This window comes from Lacerta agilis, chromosome 2, assembly GCF_009819535.1.
Source record: "Lacerta agilis isolate rLacAgi1 chromosome 2, rLacAgi1.pri, whole genome shotgun sequence".
In the NCBI taxonomy this organism is placed as follows: Eukaryota; Metazoa; Chordata; class Lepidosauria; order Squamata; family Lacertidae; genus Lacerta; species Lacerta agilis.
The window spans coordinates 40,725,441-40,749,427 of NC_046313.1; the positions used below are offsets into that span (position 1 = coordinate 40,725,441).

Below are 23,987 nucleotides of genomic sequence, written 5' to 3' on the forward strand. Positions count from 1 at the left end.
TACATAGATGTCCAGATTAGATTACTGTAATTCATTCTAGGTGGGGCTGTCCTTGAATACGCAATATGTGTCTTCCAGGATGTTTACTCGTACAGTTGCTCTAACCCATATAACACCACTTCTGAAGAGTTGATGTTGGCTGCTTGTATGCCACCAAGCTCAGTTCAAGACTTTATTGCGGTTTCCTGAACAAGTTAGGACCCAGTTACCTGAAGGAGCAGCTCTGTTGGTCTTGCCTTGCCTGAGTTTTACAATCTACATGGGAAGCCTTCCTTCTTGTTCCATCACCTATTGAAGCTTTAGCTTGAGATAGGGTCTTCTCAGTGGGGATACACTAGCTGTTCTTTCCCATCAAGGTGTGGCTGGGATTAACAGTTGAGCTCTTCCTTGGCCTTTGGTGGAGATCAGGGTTATTGAGCCGCTTGGTATACAGAAGCAACATTTGTGGTGGGGTGGAGCTGCCACCTCAATGCCGATATTGCTGCTTCTTAAATGGATGGTTGTGGAATCTGGGCTGCATGAGTGCTGCTGCCAATTGAACACTCCCAGCTGGTGCACCCAAGGGGCCCTGGCTCATTGCCTCTCCAGCCCAGCCATGCCCAGGTAAGCAACTGTGTTGTGGGTGTCGGGGGTGGTTCTGTGGCTCTGCCCCACCACATGCGACTGTGGTGCCACTGTTGGTATTGTTATAGGAAGCAGATTAAGCCATTGAGATTTGATATGGTTTTACTGTTTTATTGAATGAGTTTATTGTATGCTTTTCTTTTTCCTTCCTTTGAATGTGAGCTGCTTGTGATGAAGGGAAGGATATATACCTTATAAATAAATGTCTTTTATTTTAAATATGGTGATATACATGACATTTTTGAGAATACAAGATCTCTAGAAACCTTTCCAGATGCATGTTATGGGTCTGTGCTCTGGGGACACCAAGGCTTGAAGCTCTCAAAAGTCTGGGGAAATTACCATCTCAGATCCCATATGAGCAGGTGGCAAAAGCACTCCCTAGTCCTTCAAAGGATGTTCTGTGTTTTGCTTGTCCAGTATACCCAGTATGTCCATGTTGTGAACAGCCCTAAGATATATGGATGAAGGTTGGTAAACAAATTTAATAAATAATAATAAAAAGAAAGCCTGGGGTGGACTAACCTACAATTGTTCAGGTTGCTCTGAAACTTGACTAAGGCCAAAGAATGATCCACCAACCATACTACAACCTGGGGCTCACCATTTTTGGATGTCCTTGGAGGCTAGGTCAAAACCTGTGGTTGTCAAGATGCTGCCCCTCTCCTAGTCCCTAAACCCTGACTTGAGGCCGGGCCGCTCCTCTGCCTCCATCCCCAGTTCCATGTTTGGAGCTAGAAAGGGACTTCCTGGTTTGGCCCTTTGCTGTCTTCAGTAATACAGTGGCCAAAGAAGCTCCCTCTCACCACCCCCCCAATTATTATTATTATTATTATTATTATTATTATTCCTTTAGCTAGGATCACTGTGCAACAGTGGGGACAATCGCCACCCCTATCTGCTGCTCCAGGGTTGAGAGGATGGTTGGGGCTCACCACATTTGCCAAAGGGTTGTGGCACCATCACAAGCAAAAAGAAAACAAACAAAATGCCGAATCTGATCATAACCTCAAAAATAATCATAGACATTACGGTAACGAATGAACAAAAGGAAGTCATCTCATATTTGTTGGCAGCAGTGAAATTATAATATTCCAGTAAGTGGAGAATGCAAATGATCTCAACAACAAATGAATGGATTGAAAAATGCAGGGATTTTACTTTAATGGCAAAATTGACTCACTTTATAAAAACAAAAGAGAAAATACAGCTTTGAGAAAAATTGATCATTTTAGGGTAGATTTGGTTACTCCCACAATCTGAAGGTTTTATGTTGTTTTGAATTATCCCATTCAAATTTATGAATAATTAAAAAGAACTGACCAACTGTCTTAAAATTAAAATCCAAGATAAAACTTGTTGATTGTGAGTTGTGTATACATTCATGAGTATGCGGATATACATGATGTGCAATAGTAGGCAATATCCAACTAGCTTGTTCCATTAGTGCAAGGATTTACACTTGTTTAGAAGACTTCCCCTCGCCTTTCCCTATGTATGTCCCACCCATGCCCAGATATGCTCCAGAGATTGGGAAATCCCAAAAGCAGTTTTAGGAGGCATGGGGGTGGAGGAGACTGAGGAGAGAGTTTCACCGCTCAAGTGCAAATCCTTGTACTGATGGAACAAGTAAGTTGGATACCGATCAGTGTGTGTTTGTGTGTGAGTATTTGTATGTACATATATGCAGGGCTTTTTTTCAGCCGGAACTCGCCAGAACTCAGTTTCAGCACCTCTCAGGTGGGTGCCATTGCTATTATAAGAGAACAAGGGAGGTGCTCACGGTGCGTTCCAGCACCTCTTTTTCTAGAAAAATAGCACTGCATATATGTATATGTATAGCTATATTTGTGTGTGTTTGTGTGTATGTGTATATACAGTATTTGCTTAAGCAGGAGAGTTGTATGTGTGTATGTACATGTGTAAATATAGGTTTGTGTAGTTATGCAGAAATGAATGCATACCCAAAGAGAATGTATAGTGATCAGTCAAGGAAAATATAGAAATATTAAGATTGATATAAATTCATTTATGTTCATGGTGAAAATATGCAAAAGGAAAATTTGAAGGTAGAGATTTAGGTATGTGATAGGAAGTATCTCCAAAATCACTTATGGTTTGAAATAATATGTTTGAGTTCTTATATTCTTCTTTTATACTATATGCTATATTTTTGAATATATTTAATATATTAGGTTTTCAAGAAACATTCCTAATACTAATTCAGTTCCAGATTGTTCTACTGTTGTTCATGGTTAGTGTCAGGGAACTGCCACCTGGCCCACTGAGGCGAACGGAGGGTCCTTTAGCATACAGAGAGCCCCAACGCCAATTCAGCAGCAGCACCTCTTCCAGCGGGGAAAGCCGCCACACCTCCAGTGGGGAGTAGAGGGAAGGAACCAGCCGGGCGGGGCGGGGGCTTAACGATGCCACTGAGAGCCCCACCGCCTCTTCTAGCCAGGAGCCACAAGCAGGGAGCCTGGTGGGGAGAGGACTTGGGGATGTTGCTGAGACCCTGTGCTCCCCTCGCCCGGCTGGTCAGGAGGGAGGCATGCCATTTCCAGCACCCCAGTTGTGCAGCGGTGAAACGCAAGGAGGGTAGGAGGAGACTTGGGTGCTGAAGTTCTTATGCTGGGGAAGAAGCCAGAAGGAGCCACTCCCGGATTCTGCCAGCGACTGAGGACAGACATGCTTTTTGTAGCTCGCATTGTAAATAGTTTGCACAATAAAACTGCAACAAGACTGTTTGGGCTCCTGCTCCGTTACTCATGAAGCACTTCACGCGAACTTACAGTTAGCACTGAACATCTGTACTACTCTGTGGGCATTAGATTCCTCACCATTTCTAGCAGAGACAATTAGTAGAAGCTGATTCTATTGAAAATTTTTCTATGGCTCAAACTAGTGAGGTCTGTTTTGGGGACAGTGCACCTAAAGTTCGACATATATGAACTGGAGGGGGTGAGGGTGGGAATGCCTGCAGAGAAGCCTGTCAACTTTCCTCATCCTCTACCCAACTATTGGGACTCTCTCTAATTGCCACAAAGGCTGTTATCCTAGGATTCAGTTCCCTTTCCAACAGTGCTGTGCATTCCCACAGTTTAATATAGCTCCTTTCTAGACTCAGCTGAACTGAGGAGGATTTTCCAGAGCTATTTTAGTGTCACATTTAAAAGGAGAGGAATGGTACTAAGTTAAATTCTGAGGAGTGGATGATCTTCCCACTTCCTTAATGTCACTATCACTGTTTTAAGTAGTTTCCTACAACTCTGATCTTTACATGCCCCCTTCATGCTAAGCAGCCTTCCTTGCTGCTGGTATCTGAAGAAGTGTGCATGCACACGAAAGCTCATACCAGGAACCAAACTCAGTTGGTCCTTAGGTGCTACTGGAACTTTTTTTGATTTTGTTTTGGACTATGACAGACCACCACGGCTACCCACCTGTAACTGAACTATGGAAGGCACCACATTGAGCCGCATGAAATGGAAGAAACTGGCACAGGATTAGGTAATCTGAAGAAGTGTTCATGCACACGAAAGCTCATACAGGAACAAACTCAGTTGGTCTCTAAGGTGCTACTGGAAAAAATTTTTATTTTGTTTTGACTATGACCAACACGGCTACCCACCTGTAGCTGTTAACATAGTTGGTAGGTATACCTTAATAGTAACCTCATCAGGAAAAAGGGTCTTACAATCATAGAGTTGGGACCACAAGGGTCATCTAGTTCAAACACCTGCACTGCAGGAATCTTTTTTGCCCAACATGGGGCTCAAACCCACAGCCCTGAGATTAAGAGTCTCATGCTCTTACCAACTGCGCTATCCCACTGTCCTCTTGGACAACTATTTCACTATTTCTTATGTCCCTATAAAATGCCCCACTATGGACATGTGAGTCATGACTCACAGCTAGATCACACCCCGAGGGTGAGTTGCTAGTACTGCTACCACTGTTGCTTGTGTGGAGTAGGATAAGAAAAAAAAATAAGGGATGCAGACAGATAGAGAAAAATAGTGAAGGAATTGGTGTGGTTTTTTAAAAAATGTGGAAATTAATGGTGGGCCTGAAGGTCATCGCCTTAGACGTTTGCTCTCCTCCTGTTCAGGCTATTCAGAGGATACTGAGGAGTGGGAATAAATATTTTTGTTGTTGTTGTTCAGTCGTTCAGTCGTGTCCGACTCTTCGTGACCCCATGGACCAGAGCACGCCAGGCACGCCTATCCTTCACTGCCTCTCGCAGTTTGGCCAAACTCATGTTAGTAGCTTTGAGAAACACAATAAGCTCTTTGTTTTAACAATCTACACCAATGTTTTAGGTTATGCTCCTGCATGAGACTGAATAAATATATCAAATTCTAAGGGACAGGTTTCCTGGGATTATTCTAGCCCTGTGTAAGGGGAAGACGTGTGTTAATATGAAGCATGTTTAGGAGGCTGCGCCTTTCTCACTGCCTCAAGAAAGTTAGAGAGGATTACTCTGGATTCATAACATGCTGAATTTTGAGTGATTAATCATTTTTAGGATTGGTAGCAGGGTTGTTGTGTAGGGATAACATATCGTCCATAGCATAGGGTAGATAATGTAACAATTGGTCTCATTTTGCGAATGAAGGATGTTCAGGGAGAAGGACACAATTTTAATGGAACTTTTGGAGGACGGTTCTTGCTATGTGAAATACTTTAAAATGCAATCTCATTTCCTATTCAAACAAATGTCTTTGTAGCTTACACTGTCTGCTCCACTTGTCATCCGCAGAGCTGGATCATGGAGGCAACTTGTCACAGCTGCTTGTAGCTCCATTACAGTATCCAGCAACAGTGGTTTGGATAGTTAGTACCACCATCAAATGTAGAGTGGAATCATAATAGGATTCTATTTGAACACAGGAATTGAACCATTTGCCAAATATGGATGGATGATAGAATAAGTGGGTAAAATACACTTTATTATTATTTTTAAAGAAGGAGGTGAAGAAAAGAGCCCTGCATTCACATATTCATTCATGAAGACACATATGGATTTTTATACATCCATAGAGTCTGGTGAGGGAGATGTAGAGTATGACTACAAAGATGACACTACCTCTTATTTGTTAAAAACATTTATATCTGCCTCTCCAAAGCTTGAGTCAGCTTACAATAAAGATGACAACAGTAAAATCACAAAACAAAAAATATAAATAAATACAGCATGCATACCCTCAGCAAAGCTGTATAAAATTCATACTAGCAACATGATATTATTAAAACTCAGTGGCGAAAAGCTGGTTGAAACAGGTGAGCTTTACTCCTCCTTTTGAAGATGAAGAGAGAGGAAAAACCCTGAACCTTATCAGGAATGCTATTCTGCAGTCTTGGGGCAATCAAAATAAAGATCAAGCTCCTTTCCGCAGATGTCCTCACTTCATTCCACATAGGCACACAGAGAAGGGGTTGACCTGCATAATGCAAAACGCTGTGGGGTTCATATGAGGATATACACATTTTGCATGTGCAGCCATTGGAAATCAATAATTTAAGAGTGTGCTTTCTTTTGCTAGTGTGCCTTCGGTACTTGGGCCAGTCATGAATAGACCAGTTCAGATGTGGTCATCATATTGGAGCCTTTAGCTCACATACTGCTTTCTCATGCTCTGATTCCATCATTCATTTCCTGTGAAAGGAAATCCATTGTTCAAACAATGTAAACCTGATTTTCGATTCTAGTTTGGAAGCAAACTACAGTTTGTGCAAACCATTGCTTGTCCAATTTGGAGGTAACAGCATAATACGGTTTGCTCAAAACAAGAAGTGGAGGAGGGAGTTTGAGTGTGCAAGAGTGGTGGAGGGAGTTCAGGAGTTGAAAGCTTTGAGCCAACAGCCAAACCACGATTTACCCTCAGAGTGTGTCAACAGTCATGCTCACTGCAAAACACATACAAACATAGATGGCAGATTATATCAATGAGATGAGTCCCGTTGCCATGGCAACCAGCATGAATGAGCATAAGAAGGTAACTATGAAGAATGTGAATGGGAAATGTCCAGTTGCTATGGTGATCCAGTAAATGGAAAGAGCCCCTCTGGTGTGACAGAAGCAGGCTCATCTGCAGGCAGAAGCTCTTCTCACACTTCACCTGATGGACAAGTAATAATAGAGTGAGTGTCTCACTCAGAGTAAAGGGATTGGGACCAAATAGGTATATATCCACCGGAAAGTCCCTTAGTTATTTACAGGACCCAATCAATAACCCAAGTGTGGATATGAGAACATATGACTGCAAGACCTATTTATTGCAGTCGTATGTTATTAGAGTTAGTTTTGGGAAACTGGGTAGAGTAATTAATACAATTGGCAAGATAAGAGACTTGGAAGTCATAGGTCAGACTCACCTATATAATTATACCAGCAGTGAACAAAAAAGGGCTAAAAATGGAGGGTTGATTATGGAAGTATGTGAGGCAAAGCATACCAATATGAATGGGGAAATTTTTCTATATCTGGTTCATATCTACCCATCATTCCATTCCATTTATGCATTAATTTGTGATTTCTAAATAAAATATTGATTTAAATATATGTTTTCTTTAAATGCAAATTTGCATATGTCCAGACAGCCTAGAACTGGGTCACAATATCTTGAGAACTGTGAGATCTGGTGGATGGCTGTGTACTGGTTTTACGAATTAGTCTCAGATGTGCTGATCATTTAAAACATCCACCCCGGCCTGGATTACATCAGGATAGTACTCATGCATCTGTCTGGTCAGGGTCACAGGGTATGTTGTTCTGGCAATAGAAGTGGAGAAGGAGATATATATTCTTCTGGCATTCAGCCATTGGTTACTGTTAGTCACTAGACTTTCACCTCACAGATCAGTTCTCTAAACCAACTAGTGCAACCTGTGAGAGGTGTGACCGCTGTAATTCCCTCCTCTGGAATTACAGGGAATCTATGGAGCATAGATTCTTTTCTCTAACCAGTTCTAGAGTGCAAGGCAAGAGATGTATGGGTGCTAGAGACCAGGATTCTTTGGGTTTTCTTCCAATCATGGAGGACAGGTATGGTATACCCAGGTGACTAGTCTAGTGTAGTGGTTAAGGTGTCAGACTAGGACCATTTGTTCTCAAATACCCAGTAAGATGTGAAGATTACTAGATGACCCTAGGAATCCTTTAGGACCTCTATAGTTGTGTATATATGAACTGTTTTGAGATGGGCCAGCAGCTACCCACAAACAGCAGTATGTCATGAAGGTTCTTTGACCAACCAACACACACACTTCTTCTAGTGATGTTCTTTGACTCCACTGCAATGAAGTCTGTTCCCCATCGTATTAGGATGCCTATGAGTTCCCACTGGTTCCCATTGGAATCATTTGCTGCCCACACTGGTCCCAAACTGTGTATTATGGACTTTCTGCATACTCTTTCAACACACAAAGCTAATTATAAAGCTTGTGAGCTGGTTCCAGATGCTGCCATCCTGCCAAGTGCTCCTATTCCTCCTCTCTCTATGGGTTGTAGCCAGTGTTAGGTCCATTAATTCCAATGGGTCTACTCTGAGTAAAGCTTAGTTGGCTACAACCCTATGCAGTATTTCTAAATCAATATATGACTACAAATTGTTCGGTTGTGTGCATATTTATCTTCTCTGTATTTTTTTCCAGATTGTAGGGAGTATTTTTGTTACATTTGGGCAACTGTGGAAATTAAATGGGGGGGACTAAACTGCTGTTGCACAATAAGCAATCATGCTTGCTTCTTCTGTATTTTGTAATTGTTGATCAAAATGACTATTGGGGATGAATTTGGGCATTTGTACAGCTTCTGCTCCAAATGGAAAAAGAAAAAGCCCCCTCCCAGCACAAATCTTTTGTTTTGAACCGGGGGTGGGGGAGGATATATTTGATTCACACAATTGCCATGCAAATATCCTTCCTGTAATTAGAGTAATGGCATGATCAGCCCACAGCAATGTAATTCTGGACCACATCATGCCCACATTGCTTCCTCTTAGAGTTTCAATTTGAATGACCCTAAGCAAATGCAGGGCACATGCACAAAACAGTGCAGCTGTAGGTAGCAGAGCAGGTGTGCGTCACATATATCTTACAATGGCACTAACCTGTGGTGCCAGTTTCCAAGTAAGGAAAATAGGCCCTAAGGTATATCGTTCATTTATCTCTTATATTTCTGATATTCAAAACCCATGATATCCAGCACGGTCCCATAATGTATTCAACTTCAGCTGCCCTGCCTGTTTCCGCACATTCCTTGATGCACTGGACCCATATCCAAGACAGTTTAAGGCTTTATGCCGCGTATTTCTGGGAATCCAGAGCTCAGCTTTTAGTATTGCAGCATAGCTGATGAGTCAAAAGATCCTCAGTGAAATGACTTTTCCTTTCCTGTGCTCCAGCTGAACTCCTGCTTTGCACCAATTTGCAGCTTCAGTTCCTAGATTTTGCAGACTTTGGTAACCACTCTTGCAGTGTGCATTATAATGGATTGCAGTAGTGGAAACCCAGAAGTTGCAGTGAGCCACAGTATAGAAAAGTCGAAACCTGCCAGAAATTGTATATGTGTAGGCATGTGTGTGTGTGTGTGTGTGTGAGTGAGTGAGTGAGAGAGAGAGAGAGAGCGCACCTGGCGGGATGCAGCAGCGGAAGATAAAGGGAGACTTGGGAAAGCACAAACAGGTGCATGGGAAGCGTTTCATGTGGCCCGCACTGCAGCCTGAGAGCTCAAGAGTGTCTTGCCAGACAACTCCTTGGGTTGGCCCAGTGGAACGCATGCTGCTCATCACCTTCCCTGCCAACACAGTTTCCCCTATTTGACTAGCACTTCCACACTGCCCTTTGCTGCTAGGGGATATTTCCCTAGGACAGTCCATGCCCCTCATGTGTTTTCTTAGAGCTTGGGGAGAAGAATGGGATTGTTCTGTCCAATCACCAGGTTTTGTTTCTGTTCTTGCTTTTGCAAGAGGGAAGTGTTTCTAGCATGGATAGAGACTCTCCTCCCTCCTGTGCCCTCTTGGATTCCTCCATGTGGATGCTGCTGTTGATGCTGCTATTTCCACCCCACACCTTTTAAGACTCACCCTCACAAAGCAGCTTATAATAAAATATATTAAAAACAACCAGCAAGACAAATAGCAGCATAATATGTACCTTAATATAACCCAGTGCTCATAGGTAATGTATATTACTTTGTTATTTGTCCTATTATTACAGTTGTTTTTAGGCACGGCTGGAGTTACCTTTCTGTCTCCCAGAAACCACCTGCTGGGGGTGCACAATACAAAACTGAATTTCAGACAAGGAGAGTTTTGAACATTTCCATATTACCCGGCAGCTGAACTGTAATCTCTGCACCACATGGTGGAATGGGAAAGAGCCGTTCAGCCTTGGGCTTTTTAAACAGAATATTGTAAAGGAGAGGGAAGGGACGAGGGTGGCAGTTTCCATGGGTTAAAAGCCTCAGTCTCAGATCTAGAATCCTTAGGTTCCAGATCTCAGCTTTTCTCAGAACTGCTTGGGTAGCCTGAGCAGGTCAGTATCTCTCTGGAGCCTCAGTCTCCTATATGTAAAAGGGGGAATATATCAGAGAAGGATTCTGTATATGAAATGCATGCAGAACACAAATGATATCAGCCTCTTTAATTTCATGGGGGGTTGGGGTAGGATTCAGTGCTATAAGCCATTCTGACACTTCCATGTAGGAATGGAAGGATGGGATATAAGGATTTTTAATAACATAAAAATGTTTTGAAACTTGGGTTAATTTCCTCCTGTTTCTTTATTATTATTATTTTAAAAAATTCTATTTTGTTCCCCTGTTGTATACTGTTGGGTTTCTTTCCCACACCAGAGATTTCTGTAATGCATTTAGTTACATATGGCTCCATCAGCTGCAGTGCAGCTGCTAACTTTTCTGGGTGATACTTGCAACCCAATTATGCCCCTTAGTGGGAAGGATGTGTATAAACTGCTCTACCAGACTAAATTTCTGCTATTTACTCCATGCTTCAACCAGCAAAGTTTGGGATAAAGGAATCATATCAAACTCCTATAAAGTGGTGGACTGGGAATGAGACAATTTAAAGTACAAGATGGGTGGTAGGATTGCCAGTGTCCCCCCCCCAAAAGGTCTTCTATGCCTTTGAAAAATTGCATAGCAAATTGAAATTGATGAAGTGCATTGCTTCATATGCATGCTGGTGGGGGGGGCCCGTTCACCTCCTGCATTTTACTTGCCATGCAACTTGTCAAGGCACAGGAACTCTGCCAGGAAAGAAAAAATGGCAACTCTAGGTTGCCTGACTCATTTTGCACATGAACTAGTTTGCAGTGGCAGGCAAAACCGAGAGATGGTGAGGTATGACTCAGATGGTGCACTCTCATAGATAGACCTCTGCCATTGGCCAAAGGAAGGAGCAGATTCCTGGAGCGTGGCAGTGGGCCTGATTCAGGCTTGTCCTAAATGTTCTAGTGCTATAGAGAGCATGACCCACTAAGATTATTTTTTGGTCCTTTCATTTGCAAATGTGGGCAAAACCTCCATGTAAGAATGGTAACCTTGGTGAGTGGTAAAGATTAACTTTTCCCCTCTGTCATGATCCTGAAGCTTCTATTTGCATCAGGTGGGAATTTCCAATTGGCACTAAGGCTATGCACATACTGTACATTGAAAGCACATGATTTCCCCTAAAGAATTCTGGGAATTGTAGTTTGTTAGTGCAGGGATGGAATTTGGTAATATGGAGCCCTGAGTGAAGACAAAATTTGCCCCACCCAAATATTTATTATTTTTCACAATAATTCCTTTTGGTACTTTGAGTAGGTACCCATATAAATATAGGTGGTATTATTAATATTATTATTATTACAGTGGTACCTTGGTAGTGGAACTGCTTGGCTCCCGAACAAATCGGCTCCCAAACCACCACAAACCCAGAAGTGAGTGTTCCAGTTTGCAATCGTTTTTCAGAAGCCGAACATCCAGCGCAGCTGCTGTGACTTCCGATTGAGTGCAGGAAGCCACGCCTTGGCTTTCGAACTGTTTTGGGAGTCGAACCGACTCCTGGAACAGGTTAAATTTGAGAACCAAAGTACCACTGTATTATTATGTATCCCCTTGGTTGTTGCCCTGTGCAGGGGAACCACCCACACCACCCTAAATTCGACTCTGTTAAGGGTCCTGGAAATTCAAGTTATGTGAGGGGTAAATTACACTTCTCAATATTCTTTGAAGGAAGTAATGTGGTTTAACACACTACAGCAATATAGTGTGTTTGTAATGAGTAACACTGGGACTTCCTGATTTCAGTGGGACTTTCTTGACCGTGTACTAGTATCACAGACTTGAACTGAAACTGTTCAAGATGTTGAAATTCTCCTCTGCCTGTCCTAAGAGGGTCTGCATTTTGGTGCTGACATAGAGCTGCTGCTGTTTTCTTATTATCCATTATATACCTGTAGACCTGTAATGGGGATGGATATAGATATAAATATTTCACTATGCCCAATCCTGAGCCATGGTGGTTTTGTAATCTTTTGTGTGTGATCTCTTTTAGGATGATACACTATGTAAATTAGTGATAGCTTGGGATACATGTGAATTTACACGGCAGGAGCCATTTTTGCCACCTTCCCCCTCCCCTTACTGAAGGGAAGGTGACAATAACTTCACCCAAAGCTTTTTCAGGGCAGGCTGTTTAACACCCAGCCTGCTATAAATATTAGCCTGATGATCATATTTTAAAAGCATCTATAGCTTTGGTGCCCTTGATAATTGTGTAATTAAAAATAGAAAAATGCAAGACTGCTAAGAACCAGCTGGTGGCTTGTAAACCAAACCTATACATGCTTGCTGCTGACTTCAACAAGATCTGCACCTCTTTGGCACAACACTGTTTTGGGTTAAATGGCTTTGGTGCAATTTGTTTATCAGTTGATTTTAACAATACATTATTGGCTCTGAAAATAATGCAAGCCTTTGCAGAATGATACTGGGGTGTATGATTTTTTATGTCTATTTTCCTCCCATTTTCTTCTTTTTTTATAAATCCCAGGGCAATTCATGCTGAAGTTTAACCCAGTGCTGACTCTGCTTACTGTCCCTCTAGTCTGACTTTGAGTGTGTCTGGGCAAGACAGAGTGCTATATAAACCCAGATCCGGGCCTGTGCATTAGCGTGCAGGGCAAAAGAATGCATATAAAATCAAGAACTCAACAGCAGGACAATCATACAGGTTTGGCATCTCTTTAAACACCTCAGAGACTAGGTATGTTGCATGCCAGATCCAGTGGTGTGCTCTGAAACACAGACGTGGTAAGCCTCATTGAGGAACAATTTCAGAATGACTTCATTCTCCACACTGCCCTCTCATGGCACACACTAACAGCTCCCTCTGACATAAAGTTGCAGCGTTTACAATGAGCGAATGCTCTGGTAAGAAGTACATGCTAACAGAGTCAGATTTTGCCTGGGTTCGTAGTGCTTCCATCCTGACGGCAATTCTGCACGTAGTTCTGCCCTCCCAGTGACGTATCTGAACCACTGAAGTTCTGGAGCAGTGAGATTGATGGGAATATGACCCATCACTACGTCTTGTTGGTAGTGAGTCCCACATGTGGCAGATGTCTTCTCTCCAAGCAGGTGCTTCATTAATTGCTCCGTAAATAGTACCACTACATTGTTATTTTGCTCAGTGACAGTTCCTCCAGCCTCCAGCCTCTTTGCCGAACCTGCTGGAGGTGAGAGTGTAGCCACTGAGACAATGTTTACCGCTCCTCTTATACAGCTGCAGTGAAACTCTGCATATGGGCAGAGTTTTGTTCCATGTGGCCAGGCTGTGGTCCTACAAGGTAAAAGTGATCACGAGTATGTGGCAAGTAGCATCAATGATTGGAGTGGACTGCCTGACATTCACCAACAGAACTTACCTGTGTATGGGTTTATCAGGCCATCTCCCCCTTTCTACATACTGTGCACTTTGTTTTTTGTTTCTTTTGTGGAAGAAATTTCTTCCTATCTATCCAGGTAGGAAGGACTACTTGATCAATATCTGGGTTGGGGCAGGAAGAGTGATGAGAGATGTTTCCCACATTCATACTTAGATGTAAGGTATGGTATTATCTACCTCATTCCTGAAAACCACACATACTTCTTTGCTCCACTTGGAATGATGGAGTAGAAGTTCCTGTTGACAGCTTGTGCATGGTGTCCTCAAGCAGAGAGTACAGAGAAGACAAGTGTCTGCCACCTGATTTTCCTTCATTTTTCCGGAGGCCAGGTTATTTGTGCTAATTGCTTCATTTTTGTGAAAAGTTCACCCTTGTGTGTCTGCATTTGCCTGACATGAAGCCAGAGAGATCTAGACCAGGGTTGGCAAACCAGTGGCCCTGCAGATGTTGTTGGACTTCAACTCCACCACCCCCTGCCAGAATGCCAGTGGTCAGAAATGATGGGAGTTGTAAGACTACCATGTTTGGAGAGCCACGTATTAGGAGACCCACATGGTGAACTCTATCAGTTGAGTAATGGGCTCCCTGGTATAGGGATTGATATACTGGTGTGGATGTGTTTGAACTTGTGATTGCCTGCAGTTTGACTCCTGCTTTCCATTGCAATAGTGTGAGGGGAGCTGGATGAGGTGGGTCATAGCGCATTTGTCTCTCTGCCAAGTTCATTGAGAGAGCTTTTTTATGCCATCCCTTTCATTGGCACAACATTATGCTTGGTGTGCTGGCCCAGAGCAGGGACTGGAGGTTCAAAGGATTTGGAGTGAACCTGCTCCTTCCCCAATTCTGCCCTGTTTTGACACCTCCACAAGTGTAGTTGTACTAGCATATCTCTCTGATAGTATGCCAGCATAGGGCCCTGGCAGTTACATATCTAGTATCAGCATGGAGGACTTCTAAGGTGTTCAAAGTGGCATATATTTAGCATTGAATTGTACCTACGTAGCAACTGCAGTTGCTTGTATCCATTCATTGTCACCCTTGTATTTCCTTTCTCTCACTCAAAATTTAGATTGTAAGACCTTTGGGGCTTGAGGCAGGGATCTGTTGCTGCTGTTTTTTCTTATGTCTCGTGATCAAGTACTATGTACAGTACTGGTGTAGTAGTACTAATAGGAATAATTGCACCAAGATTAGATGCCACTTCTGCGCTGCCACTCATTCCTACTATATGCCATTTCTCCTACCCCACATCTTCTGCAACAATGCCACTGGCCACAGCAAAATGGGGGGAAGAGGAGACTAGTGGCTTCACCCTTTTCTGGTGCCTTGGGACCTTTCAATGAACTTGCTGTAATCCATCTTGGAATACTATGAGCATGGGAACATTTTTCTGTGCACAGGTCCTCCTTTGCTGGACTGGGAACCTTGTTTATATACCACTGTTGTGTGTGCATATTTTTTTTCTCCCATCCAACAGCTCCCCATCCAAGATCATGCTTCTCAGAGGAGGGTGGGGAGCAAGGGATGGGATCCAGTCACCCAATCCGTTCCACACCAACCAACTGTTCAGCAGATTTTTAACTTTTTCATGGAGCTCTGCTATACATAGTCCTTTGGCTTGGATCAACTATATTCAGGGATAGACCTGGCATGGCAGCTCTATCCATGCAAATGCCAAGGAGAAGTGACATTATTGGTTTTCCTAGTGGACCTCTATGGAGCTAAACACTGCCAAAGGAAGGAATTGTAATCAGGAGGGTCTAGAAAGGTAGGGTAGTGGGCAATAGAGTCATTGTGACTTCAGAATGTCTCTAACCTAAGTAGTACACAAGAAGAGTCTGGTTGGCTTAGAGCACAGGCTATCCACTGTGGCTAATCAGATGCTTTTGGAAAGATCACAAGTGGTACTTTGCTTCAGTCTCCCCAGCAACTGAAACTCATAGGAATACTGTCTCTAAACATGGAAATGCCATACAACCATCATGGTCAATCACTGATGCATCGTTGATGAATTTGTCTAATCTCCTTTTAAAACCACAAAACCTGAGTTCTACTTGGAAGTGAATTTCATAAATTTATTATGCACTGTGTAAAGAAGGTACTGTCTTTTGTGTTTCAGCAGCTGGGAATGCGAAAGGGCCAAAAATCAACAGCCTAAGGCAGTGGTTCTCAACCTTGGGTCCCCAGATGTTTTGGCCTACAACTTCCATCAACCCTAGCTAGCAAGATTAGTGGTCAGGGATGATGGGAGTTGTAGTCCAACAACATCTGGGGACCCAAGGTTGAGAAAGGCTGGCCTAAGGAAAACTGAAAGACAGAAAAGTTAACTATTTACTCTGACTAACTTCAGGGTAGTAATGTCGTTACTATGGTCTGATATCTAGACATGTCCAATGAAAATAGGTACATATTCAAGAGGTGAAGTCAGGTATTAAAAGCAAGGGGGGGGAGAGAGAATTTTCACCATCCAAGATTGAACCAATTTGTATGTTCCAAGATGGTTCAGAGTAAAATGTTGATATTGTAGCAAATATTTTTAATGAAATCTTATATTTATGATACCTTACTCCATACCAGCTGCTAAAAAGTTGCACGCTCCCCACTGTGTTGATGAAATTTAGGCACATTTGGTAGGTTTGTAAAAAATAAAACAGATAAATTTTGGGTTGCTGTTACAAAGAAAAATGATAAGATCATAGGACATAAATTAATCAGAAAAACTGAATAAGGCATTACCAAAAAAAATTAAAGGAAAATGGTGGGGAATATGTTGGCAGCAGCACAGATATTGATAGCTAAATGTTGAAAGAAAAAGCAAAATTCATCTGTAGGGGAATGTGGAAAATATATTTGGCATACAATATTAATGCACAAAGTATTTTATAATAAACTTTAATAATGAGAATGGTACTTTGTAAGTGTGAATTTATTTCATAATGGACTCTTAAAACTTGATATAAAAATATTGGGAAATCAGTTTTCAAAGTTATATAAGATTGAAAACCATGCTCATTTGTAAAAAAAAGAAGAACTGTACTGGTGTTATTTAATCACAAAGCAATTCTGTTCAATATTAATCCATTATTATGTAATTAGAGAAGTATATAAATATATGATTAATAGATTTTAATAAATCATTGTTTAACATAATGATATAGTGTTGTACTATATCACACAATGATAATTAACTGGAATGTTTATGTGATTTTTAATGAAATAAGAGTTTAATAATAATAATAATAATAATAATAATAATAAATATTCAGTGCAGCAATACATAGGATGGAGAAAGAGTGGAGGTTGAAACATTACACTTCATAATAGCAAGGTAAGGATGTTCCACTGTAACGTGTGAACATTACATATTTCACATATGGCGCTTTCCCATCCTATTTCTATTGGCCACAGATGGTGTGTGGAGCTCATGAATATCATCATAAATTAAATCAGGGGTGGGGAACCACTTTCAGTCCATGGTCCAGACTGAAACCTGGCCAACCCTCTGGGCTCTGCATTCCAGTGGTGGATGTGGCAAAAGCAGGGGGGTTACTATCAAATGTACTTTACATTTGATTCTCCCTTTGTTTTAGGGCAGTTGTACAAAACATGTAAAACATATGCAAAATACTTAAAATTTAAAGTCTAAGCCAAGGAGCATCACAGAAAGTGGTGAGGCAGATCAAAATAATTGACAGATGGCACCATCATAATGTCATAATGATTGGCAGAGGTTGCTAAAAATGCGCCATTTATGGGCCATTTGGCGGGGTTCAGTAGTCTAAATCAGGCTTGCAGGATCCACAAGTTTCATACTGCAGACTGCAGCAGAAATGTGGAAAGAAGCTCAGTACATGTCCTGTGTCGTGTTTTTCCGCTTCTGTGTCATGTATGAACTACCTGCACTTCAGGGTCTAGGCACAAAATCTCCCCCCACCTCAGCTTGGGGTATGAGAACTGCACATAAACTCCAGGGGGAAATGCTACCTTGTAATGTAGGTGCAATATATTTTTGAAAGCAAATTATGCCAGCTTAGAGTTAGTGAGTTCTTTATCTTTCTTTCCATTTGTCTGAGACTGTGGCATACACCTTGCTTTCTCCCCCCCCCCCCCGCTGCTGAGTCACATGGCCAGAGTAGATAAGTGGTTCCTAATCAGAGTTGCTCATTGAGCCCATCTGAGTCAGCTTTTTAATTACCATAAGAAAAAGATAGGAACACAGCAAGAATAACTTCTAATTCCAGAGCCCAGAGATCTCATTACAACGCAATTACTATCCTCTAAAATGTAACCACTTTTTAAGTTAGGAAAGGCACAAAAAAGTGGTGTGGGGGGGAGAGGGCTGCTTAACTAAAAACCAGTGAAAGCATGCTAAGATGCTTGCCACATATTTCTGCCGTGTATGGTGCGTTTACCTCTTGCCCATGTTACGATGATCCTGAATGTATTGCAGTAAAATGAAGAGATTATGATGATAACAACCATCATCATATTATTTCATAGCACTAAACCAATTGCAGGCAAAGTTCTTGGGATCCTTCCCAGCTATTGGGAAGGAGTGGTGGATTAAATTAGCTGAAGGCAGTTATGGAGAATGATGATTACTAGCTGGAAAAGAAACGAAGGTCAGCAAAAGAGAGATGGCATTCTTCAGATATATGAAGTGTTGTTTAAACAGGAAGGTTGGGTCGCTTTCTGTGGCAGTGGCAACAGAATAACACCCCCCCTTATTTTATTTTTAAAAATATTTATATCCTGCCTTTGAGGCAGCTAACAGCTAATAAAATCATTAAAAAGAAAGGATTAAAAAAACCAGCAAGCAATTATTGGTTCATTAGAAACCACCTTGTTAAATGAACCTATTTACTGGTAGTCTGGTTGTTGAATCTTTGAATGGACACAAGCTAAGGGCTTCTTTGCACTGCCCAACACCTACCTCTAAGCAGTTGTTGGCCCACTTTAGCTATGCATATGGGCGTAGCCAGGAATTTTTTGGGGTGGAGGGATGGACGGACGGACAGGATTTATTAGGGGAGTAGAACCGAGTTGGTCACTTAAAAAGTAAAGGTAAAGGACCCCTGACAGTTAAATCCAGTCGCAGGCAACTGGAGTTGCGGCGCTCATCTCGCTTTATAGGCCAAGGGAGCTGGCGTTTGTCCGCAGACAGTTTTTCCGGGTCATGTGGCCAGCATGACTAAGCTGCTTCTGGCGCAATGGAACACCGAAACCAGAGCAGTGCACGGAAATGCTGTTTACCTTCCCACCAGAGCAGTATCTATTTATCTACTTGCACTTTTTGGTGTGCTTTCAAACTGCCAGGTTGACAGGAGCTGGGACCGAGCAACGGGAGCTCACCCCGTTGCGGGGATTCGAACCGCCCACCTTCTGATCGGCAAGCCCAAGAGGCTCAGTGGTTTAGACCATAGCGCCACCCATGTCCCTCTATTGGTCACTTAGTTAAGCATTTTTGTTTATGTACTTGATTTGGGGGGGGGAGCTGCCCCCTGCCATGCCCATTGGCATATGCCAATGATGATGTGGGGAAATGTTAGCATGGGCCAAGATGTACATCCCTGGAGAGCAACCTGTTTTCCTGGAGCGCCACTTTGGGAAGTGAGTGGGTGATTTTGGCTAATTCTTCAACTCCAGTCCATAAGTTTCTCTGCCAGCAAATTGGGTTGCCACTGACAACTTTGGTTTCTGACCCCTAGTGTGCATTGGATGCAGCAGCATCCATTCTTATGATTGCTGCAGATGAAGGCAGGGTGGGGTGGGGTGGGGTGGGGTGGGGAGTAAGACTGCTGTGACTGTGGTATTCACTGACAACTTTATCCATGTGTAGATCAGTTCACAGTAATACTTCCTTGCCTGATTGTGGGCACATGTGATTTTTGTCTTCAGGTATTTGCATACAGTCTAGGTTTTCAGATGTAATTTTAAGATTTCATACAGATAAAATAAAAAAGGATGTGCATAGGCCCAAGGGGTTCCCCTCCCTTGTGGGAGTAGTCAACAAATACTTACCGGTATTTTCAACGCAACAGTCCCTGGGTACAATCTATTCTTTCATATAAATGCTACATGGGCCAGATAGAAATTTGGAGACTATGGTTTTCCTTGATAAAATGGTGATTAGGAAAATGGTTGATCCCACTTCCTAGGTGCTATACTCCTCATCTGAATTGATTGTCCTTTAATGGAAGCCTGGGATTCAGCAGGAGAAACTTCCTGGCATGTAAATTGGTGAGGAAAGCTTCCTAATGTCTGTACATGAAACTACTGTTAATGACACACCTAAAATTTGCAGTATTTTTGTACTCTCTGAATGCAATTAATGTGTATTAGTGGCATGGTGGAACTAACCTCTATTAGTTACTGTGGATTCAGAATAAAGGAACGATTGCTATTAATCCTCAGGAAATGAGTATATCAATCATGCAGACATTCCTAGAATTAACTTCCAGAAGAAGGAAAGCCTCCACATGCTTTTGGAGAAGTCCAGATTCCTTCCAAACAGTAGCAGGTTGGATTTCCACTGCGTTATTGGGGGAAAGCTACTTTTCTTCCTACTCTGCGCTGTTGAAATAGACCAAGTTCTCAGCACCAACACTTCCTCTTTATTTCTCTTGCAGCATCTTGGCAACAGTTGGCACCGAATTTGACCTGCGGACTCTGCGGGCTGTTCGTGTGCTCCGTCCACTAAAGCTAGTGTCGGGAATCCCAAGTGAGTTAAGTGCACTCTTCATGTCCTGCAGCTCACTTGTAACTCTTTGAAGCACCCACCTTAGCATCTTCCCACAAGATATAACAACTGACTCAGGCAGGGGTTCTCGTCTTCCTGTGGCCCCAGTATCAACCTCTGCCGCCACCTCCCAAGAACCTACAACCTTTCTTACAGCCTTCCCATGCAACCCATATGAACCAGCTTGGACCTTGTGATCATCATCCGAGGTCCTTCTTTGTGTGCTTCTTCCTCAAGAGGTTTGGGTTTGGCAACATGAGAACAGGCCTTTTCTGTGGTTGCTCCCCATTTGTGGAATGCTCTCCCTAGGAATGCTTGCCTGGTGCCTTCCTTGCATTTCCTTAGGCACCAAGCAAAAAAGTTCCTTTGTAGCCAGGCTGATTAACATTCTATGGTTTTTTAAATGTGTTTAAGGGAGGAGGGTTATTGGGTTTTTTATGTATCTTACATTCTCATATACGTATTATTTTTATGTTGTGAACCACCCTGTGATCTTCAGGTGAAAGGTGATATACAAAATAAATAAATAACCCAATGCCTAATCAATGAATCTGTCCTCTCCCTGTAAAACCCAGACTCTAATCCTAGGGACACCTTCCCAGAAGTAAACCCCACTGATCACAGCAGGACTTACTTTTGAGTAAACATACATACCATTGCACTGCCACCCCTTATTCTCCTGTCGGCTCTACATGTAGGAACTAGAGTGTCAGCCAGGAGTATGGCATCACTGGATATTCTTCCAAAGTTCTTGAATGCTAAGAGCGATGTCTAGAACTTGTGGAGTTTCCCATTTGTTTCCATGGTAGAGATTTGGAAATAATTTGCATGAATAGAGGCTATTCCAATGCAAGATGGTTATCAAAAGGGACTTGGGAATATCCATGTAAATTCCATACTTGGGAAGATCTGATCCCTAGTGACCTTCCAAAATGTTTCTTGCTTAATATCAGCTAGTTCAGGCTTCTTTCTTATTAGGATCTCTTCCCTCTAGGCTTATGGCCTCTTCTGAGAATATCATGTAGCAGAAAAAGAAATGGTCATGGATTATGGTCACATGCTGTACAGAATGAGGAATTTGTTTTCTCTCATTCTTTTGTCTCCACTACTTCTGAATGCAATAAGCAGGGAGTGAATTCTAGGTTAGAGAGAATAAAGGGGGAATTTACACAAAGCAGGGAGCAGTGATCAGGTCCCTCCCTGCTCCTATTGAAATTTAAGTACAGTATGCATACTTATGGATCTGCCTTGTGATAATCCTGCTCTGCCCTCTGTCTTTTTCCTCCAGGTTTACAAGTCGTCCTCAAGTCCATCATGAAGGCCATGATACCTCTGCTGCAAATTGGCCTCCTCCTATTTTTTGCAATCCTTATTTTTGCAATCATAGGGTTAGAATTTTATATGGGGAAATTTCACACCGCCTGCAAGGATATTATTACAGGTAGGTAAAGAGCATCTGTTTCTCTGTGTCTGCTCCTCATCCTCATCAGAAGGCAATGAGATTGTTTTGACTCTGGATAATAGGTATCAGGCAAACTTTTTTTCCTGCTAGGATTATGCAAGCAAGGCTGAATATACTGAGTGTGCAAGTTTAGGGCAGGGGTGAGGAACCACTTTTGGCTGTAGGGATGGATCCAAAAAGGGTCAGCACTCCTAGAATTACTTTGGTAGGTGGAACTTCCACTTGCCAGTCACCTGATTTCACCTGATCTCCTGTGACATCAGACATTTCCTCTGCCATGTCTCCAAAGGAGGATTTGAGAGTGTACTTAAGAGTACTTCTGATAATTTATTTGCGGCTGCTGTTTGAACCTTTCCCATATCCAATGCCAGGTGTTTTAAGGTGGGTGAGGCACACCCAAAACAGCCTCTTGAGCCAAACCTGTGACCTGGTGGGCCTAATTAGTTCCTTGTTACAGGGTTTCTTCTCCCCCCTCCAACTTGTGAGGGAGAAGAAATGTAGTCTGGATAGAAATGTACATGTTAGGTGGTGAGTCTCCTTGCAAGATTGACCTTGGGCCAAAACAGCTCTACCTGTTTCTACAGAAGCCAGGTACATAGAATGCTAATTGACTGATCCCTGTGATATCACCACTCCTTCCCCTTTTCATATAACTTTCTTGTTTGTTAAAAAGAGTTGGGGCTCTTTTTTAACAAATAGGGTGCTCAACAAATGTTCAAGCAACTGAACACTCCATGATGTGCTTTATTACCTGCTCCTGATTACCTGCACTAGAACCAAAGAGTCTCTTTTTCCTCCCTCCACAGATGAAATCAAGGAGGAAGCTCCATGTGGAACAGAAGCATCATCACGCCTCTGCCCTAATGGGACCAAGTGTGAAGAATACTGGGAAGGACCCAACTACGGGATCACGCAGTTTGATAACATCCTGTTTGCCGTGCTGACTGTCTTCCAGTGTATCACCATGGAAGGGTGGACAGACCTCCTGTATGATGTGAGTATTGTTGTTATTTATTTATACCCAGCCTTCTTCTCTCAGAGGGACTCAAGGCAGCTTACAAAGAAATATATTAAATGGTAGAACTGGCTGTATTATGGTTCTGTCTGCAGAATGTACTGCTGCAAGAAAAAAAGGAAAACAAGGACTTAAGTACAGTCATACCTTGGAAGCTGAACGGAATCTGTTCCGGAAGTCCGTTTGACTTCCAAAACGTTTGACTTCCAAGGCGTGGCTTCTGATTGGCTGCAGGAGCTTCCTGCAGCCAATCAGAAGCCCCACTGGATGTTCAACTTCCAAAAGAACATTTGCAAACACTCACTTCTGGGATTGTGGCGTTCGTGAGCCAAAACATTTGACTGCTAAGGTGTTTTTCAAACATTTGACTGCTAAGGTACGACTGTAATTTGAAAAGATAGTATTTCTGGGTATATTATGAATGTAAGCAGGCATTGGCCTAAAGCTGGTAGAAGAAGATTGTGGCTTTTTCTATGGTGTAAAGGAGTGATGAGTATAATATATACCTAGGCATGGGAATTAGGACCTGTTTGCCACATTCCTGCCTTGTTCGTTTGTTGGCTGCACACATGCATATATCCCTTTTTCGCCAACATGCTTCAGTTTCATCTGTAGTAAATACTGTTTTCCTGTGGAGTAGCAAATTAGTTTTTGCATCTGCCCCATAGCCAAGCATTCAGAGATCAGGTTCTAGAATGAAACTGTGAAGCATTCCATCTAAACCAGGGTGGGGGGATCTCAGGTCCAGGGGCCCAATGCAGCCCTTCAAGCCCTTGGACCTCTCCCTAGGCCACCGCTTTCACTGGCCCTGCCTCACACCCTCCATGATAGTTTTTGCTTAGCTGTAAGATGCCCTTGAATTCTGATAAGGTCTCATTTCCACGATGGTTGTGAGTAGAAACTAGCCTACTGTATAATGGTAAAACTTGTATTTGTTGTTCCACCCATTTTTGCCTCTGGCCCCACACATAACTGGTCTGTGGCCCTTGGAAGGTTGTCCATAAAGGAATATGGCCCTTGGGCTTAAAAATGTTCCCCAGCCCTGATCTAGACTGAATCTGGCACTTTAGTCACAGTATCAGATGCACAGAATCCACATTGAGCTGTAACAATTCTATCCCATTAGGAAATACCGTAATTATGCTGATCAGAACTGGGGGGTTTTAATGGAGAAAACAGCTCTTCCCACT

General features: G+C 42.5%; 1 protein-coding gene across 26 annotated transcripts in view; it reads left to right on the top strand.

Moving 5' to 3' along the window:
* The window catches only part of CACNA1A (calcium voltage-gated channel subunit alpha1 A), a 267,437-nt gene that overhangs the window by 111,349 nt on the left and 132,101 nt on the right, over window positions 1-23,987 (top strand). For all 26 annotated transcript variants that reach the window (XM_033139731.1, XM_033139730.1, XM_033139749.1 and 23 more), the window contains exons 6-8: window positions 20,211-20,302; window positions 21,609-21,761; window positions 22,589-22,776. In XM_033139731.1, the coding sequence (XP_032995622.1) occupies window positions 20,211-20,302; window positions 21,609-21,761; window positions 22,589-22,776 (433 nt within the window). The remainder of the gene's footprint in view (window positions 1-20,210; window positions 20,303-21,608; window positions 21,762-22,588; window positions 22,777-23,987) is intronic.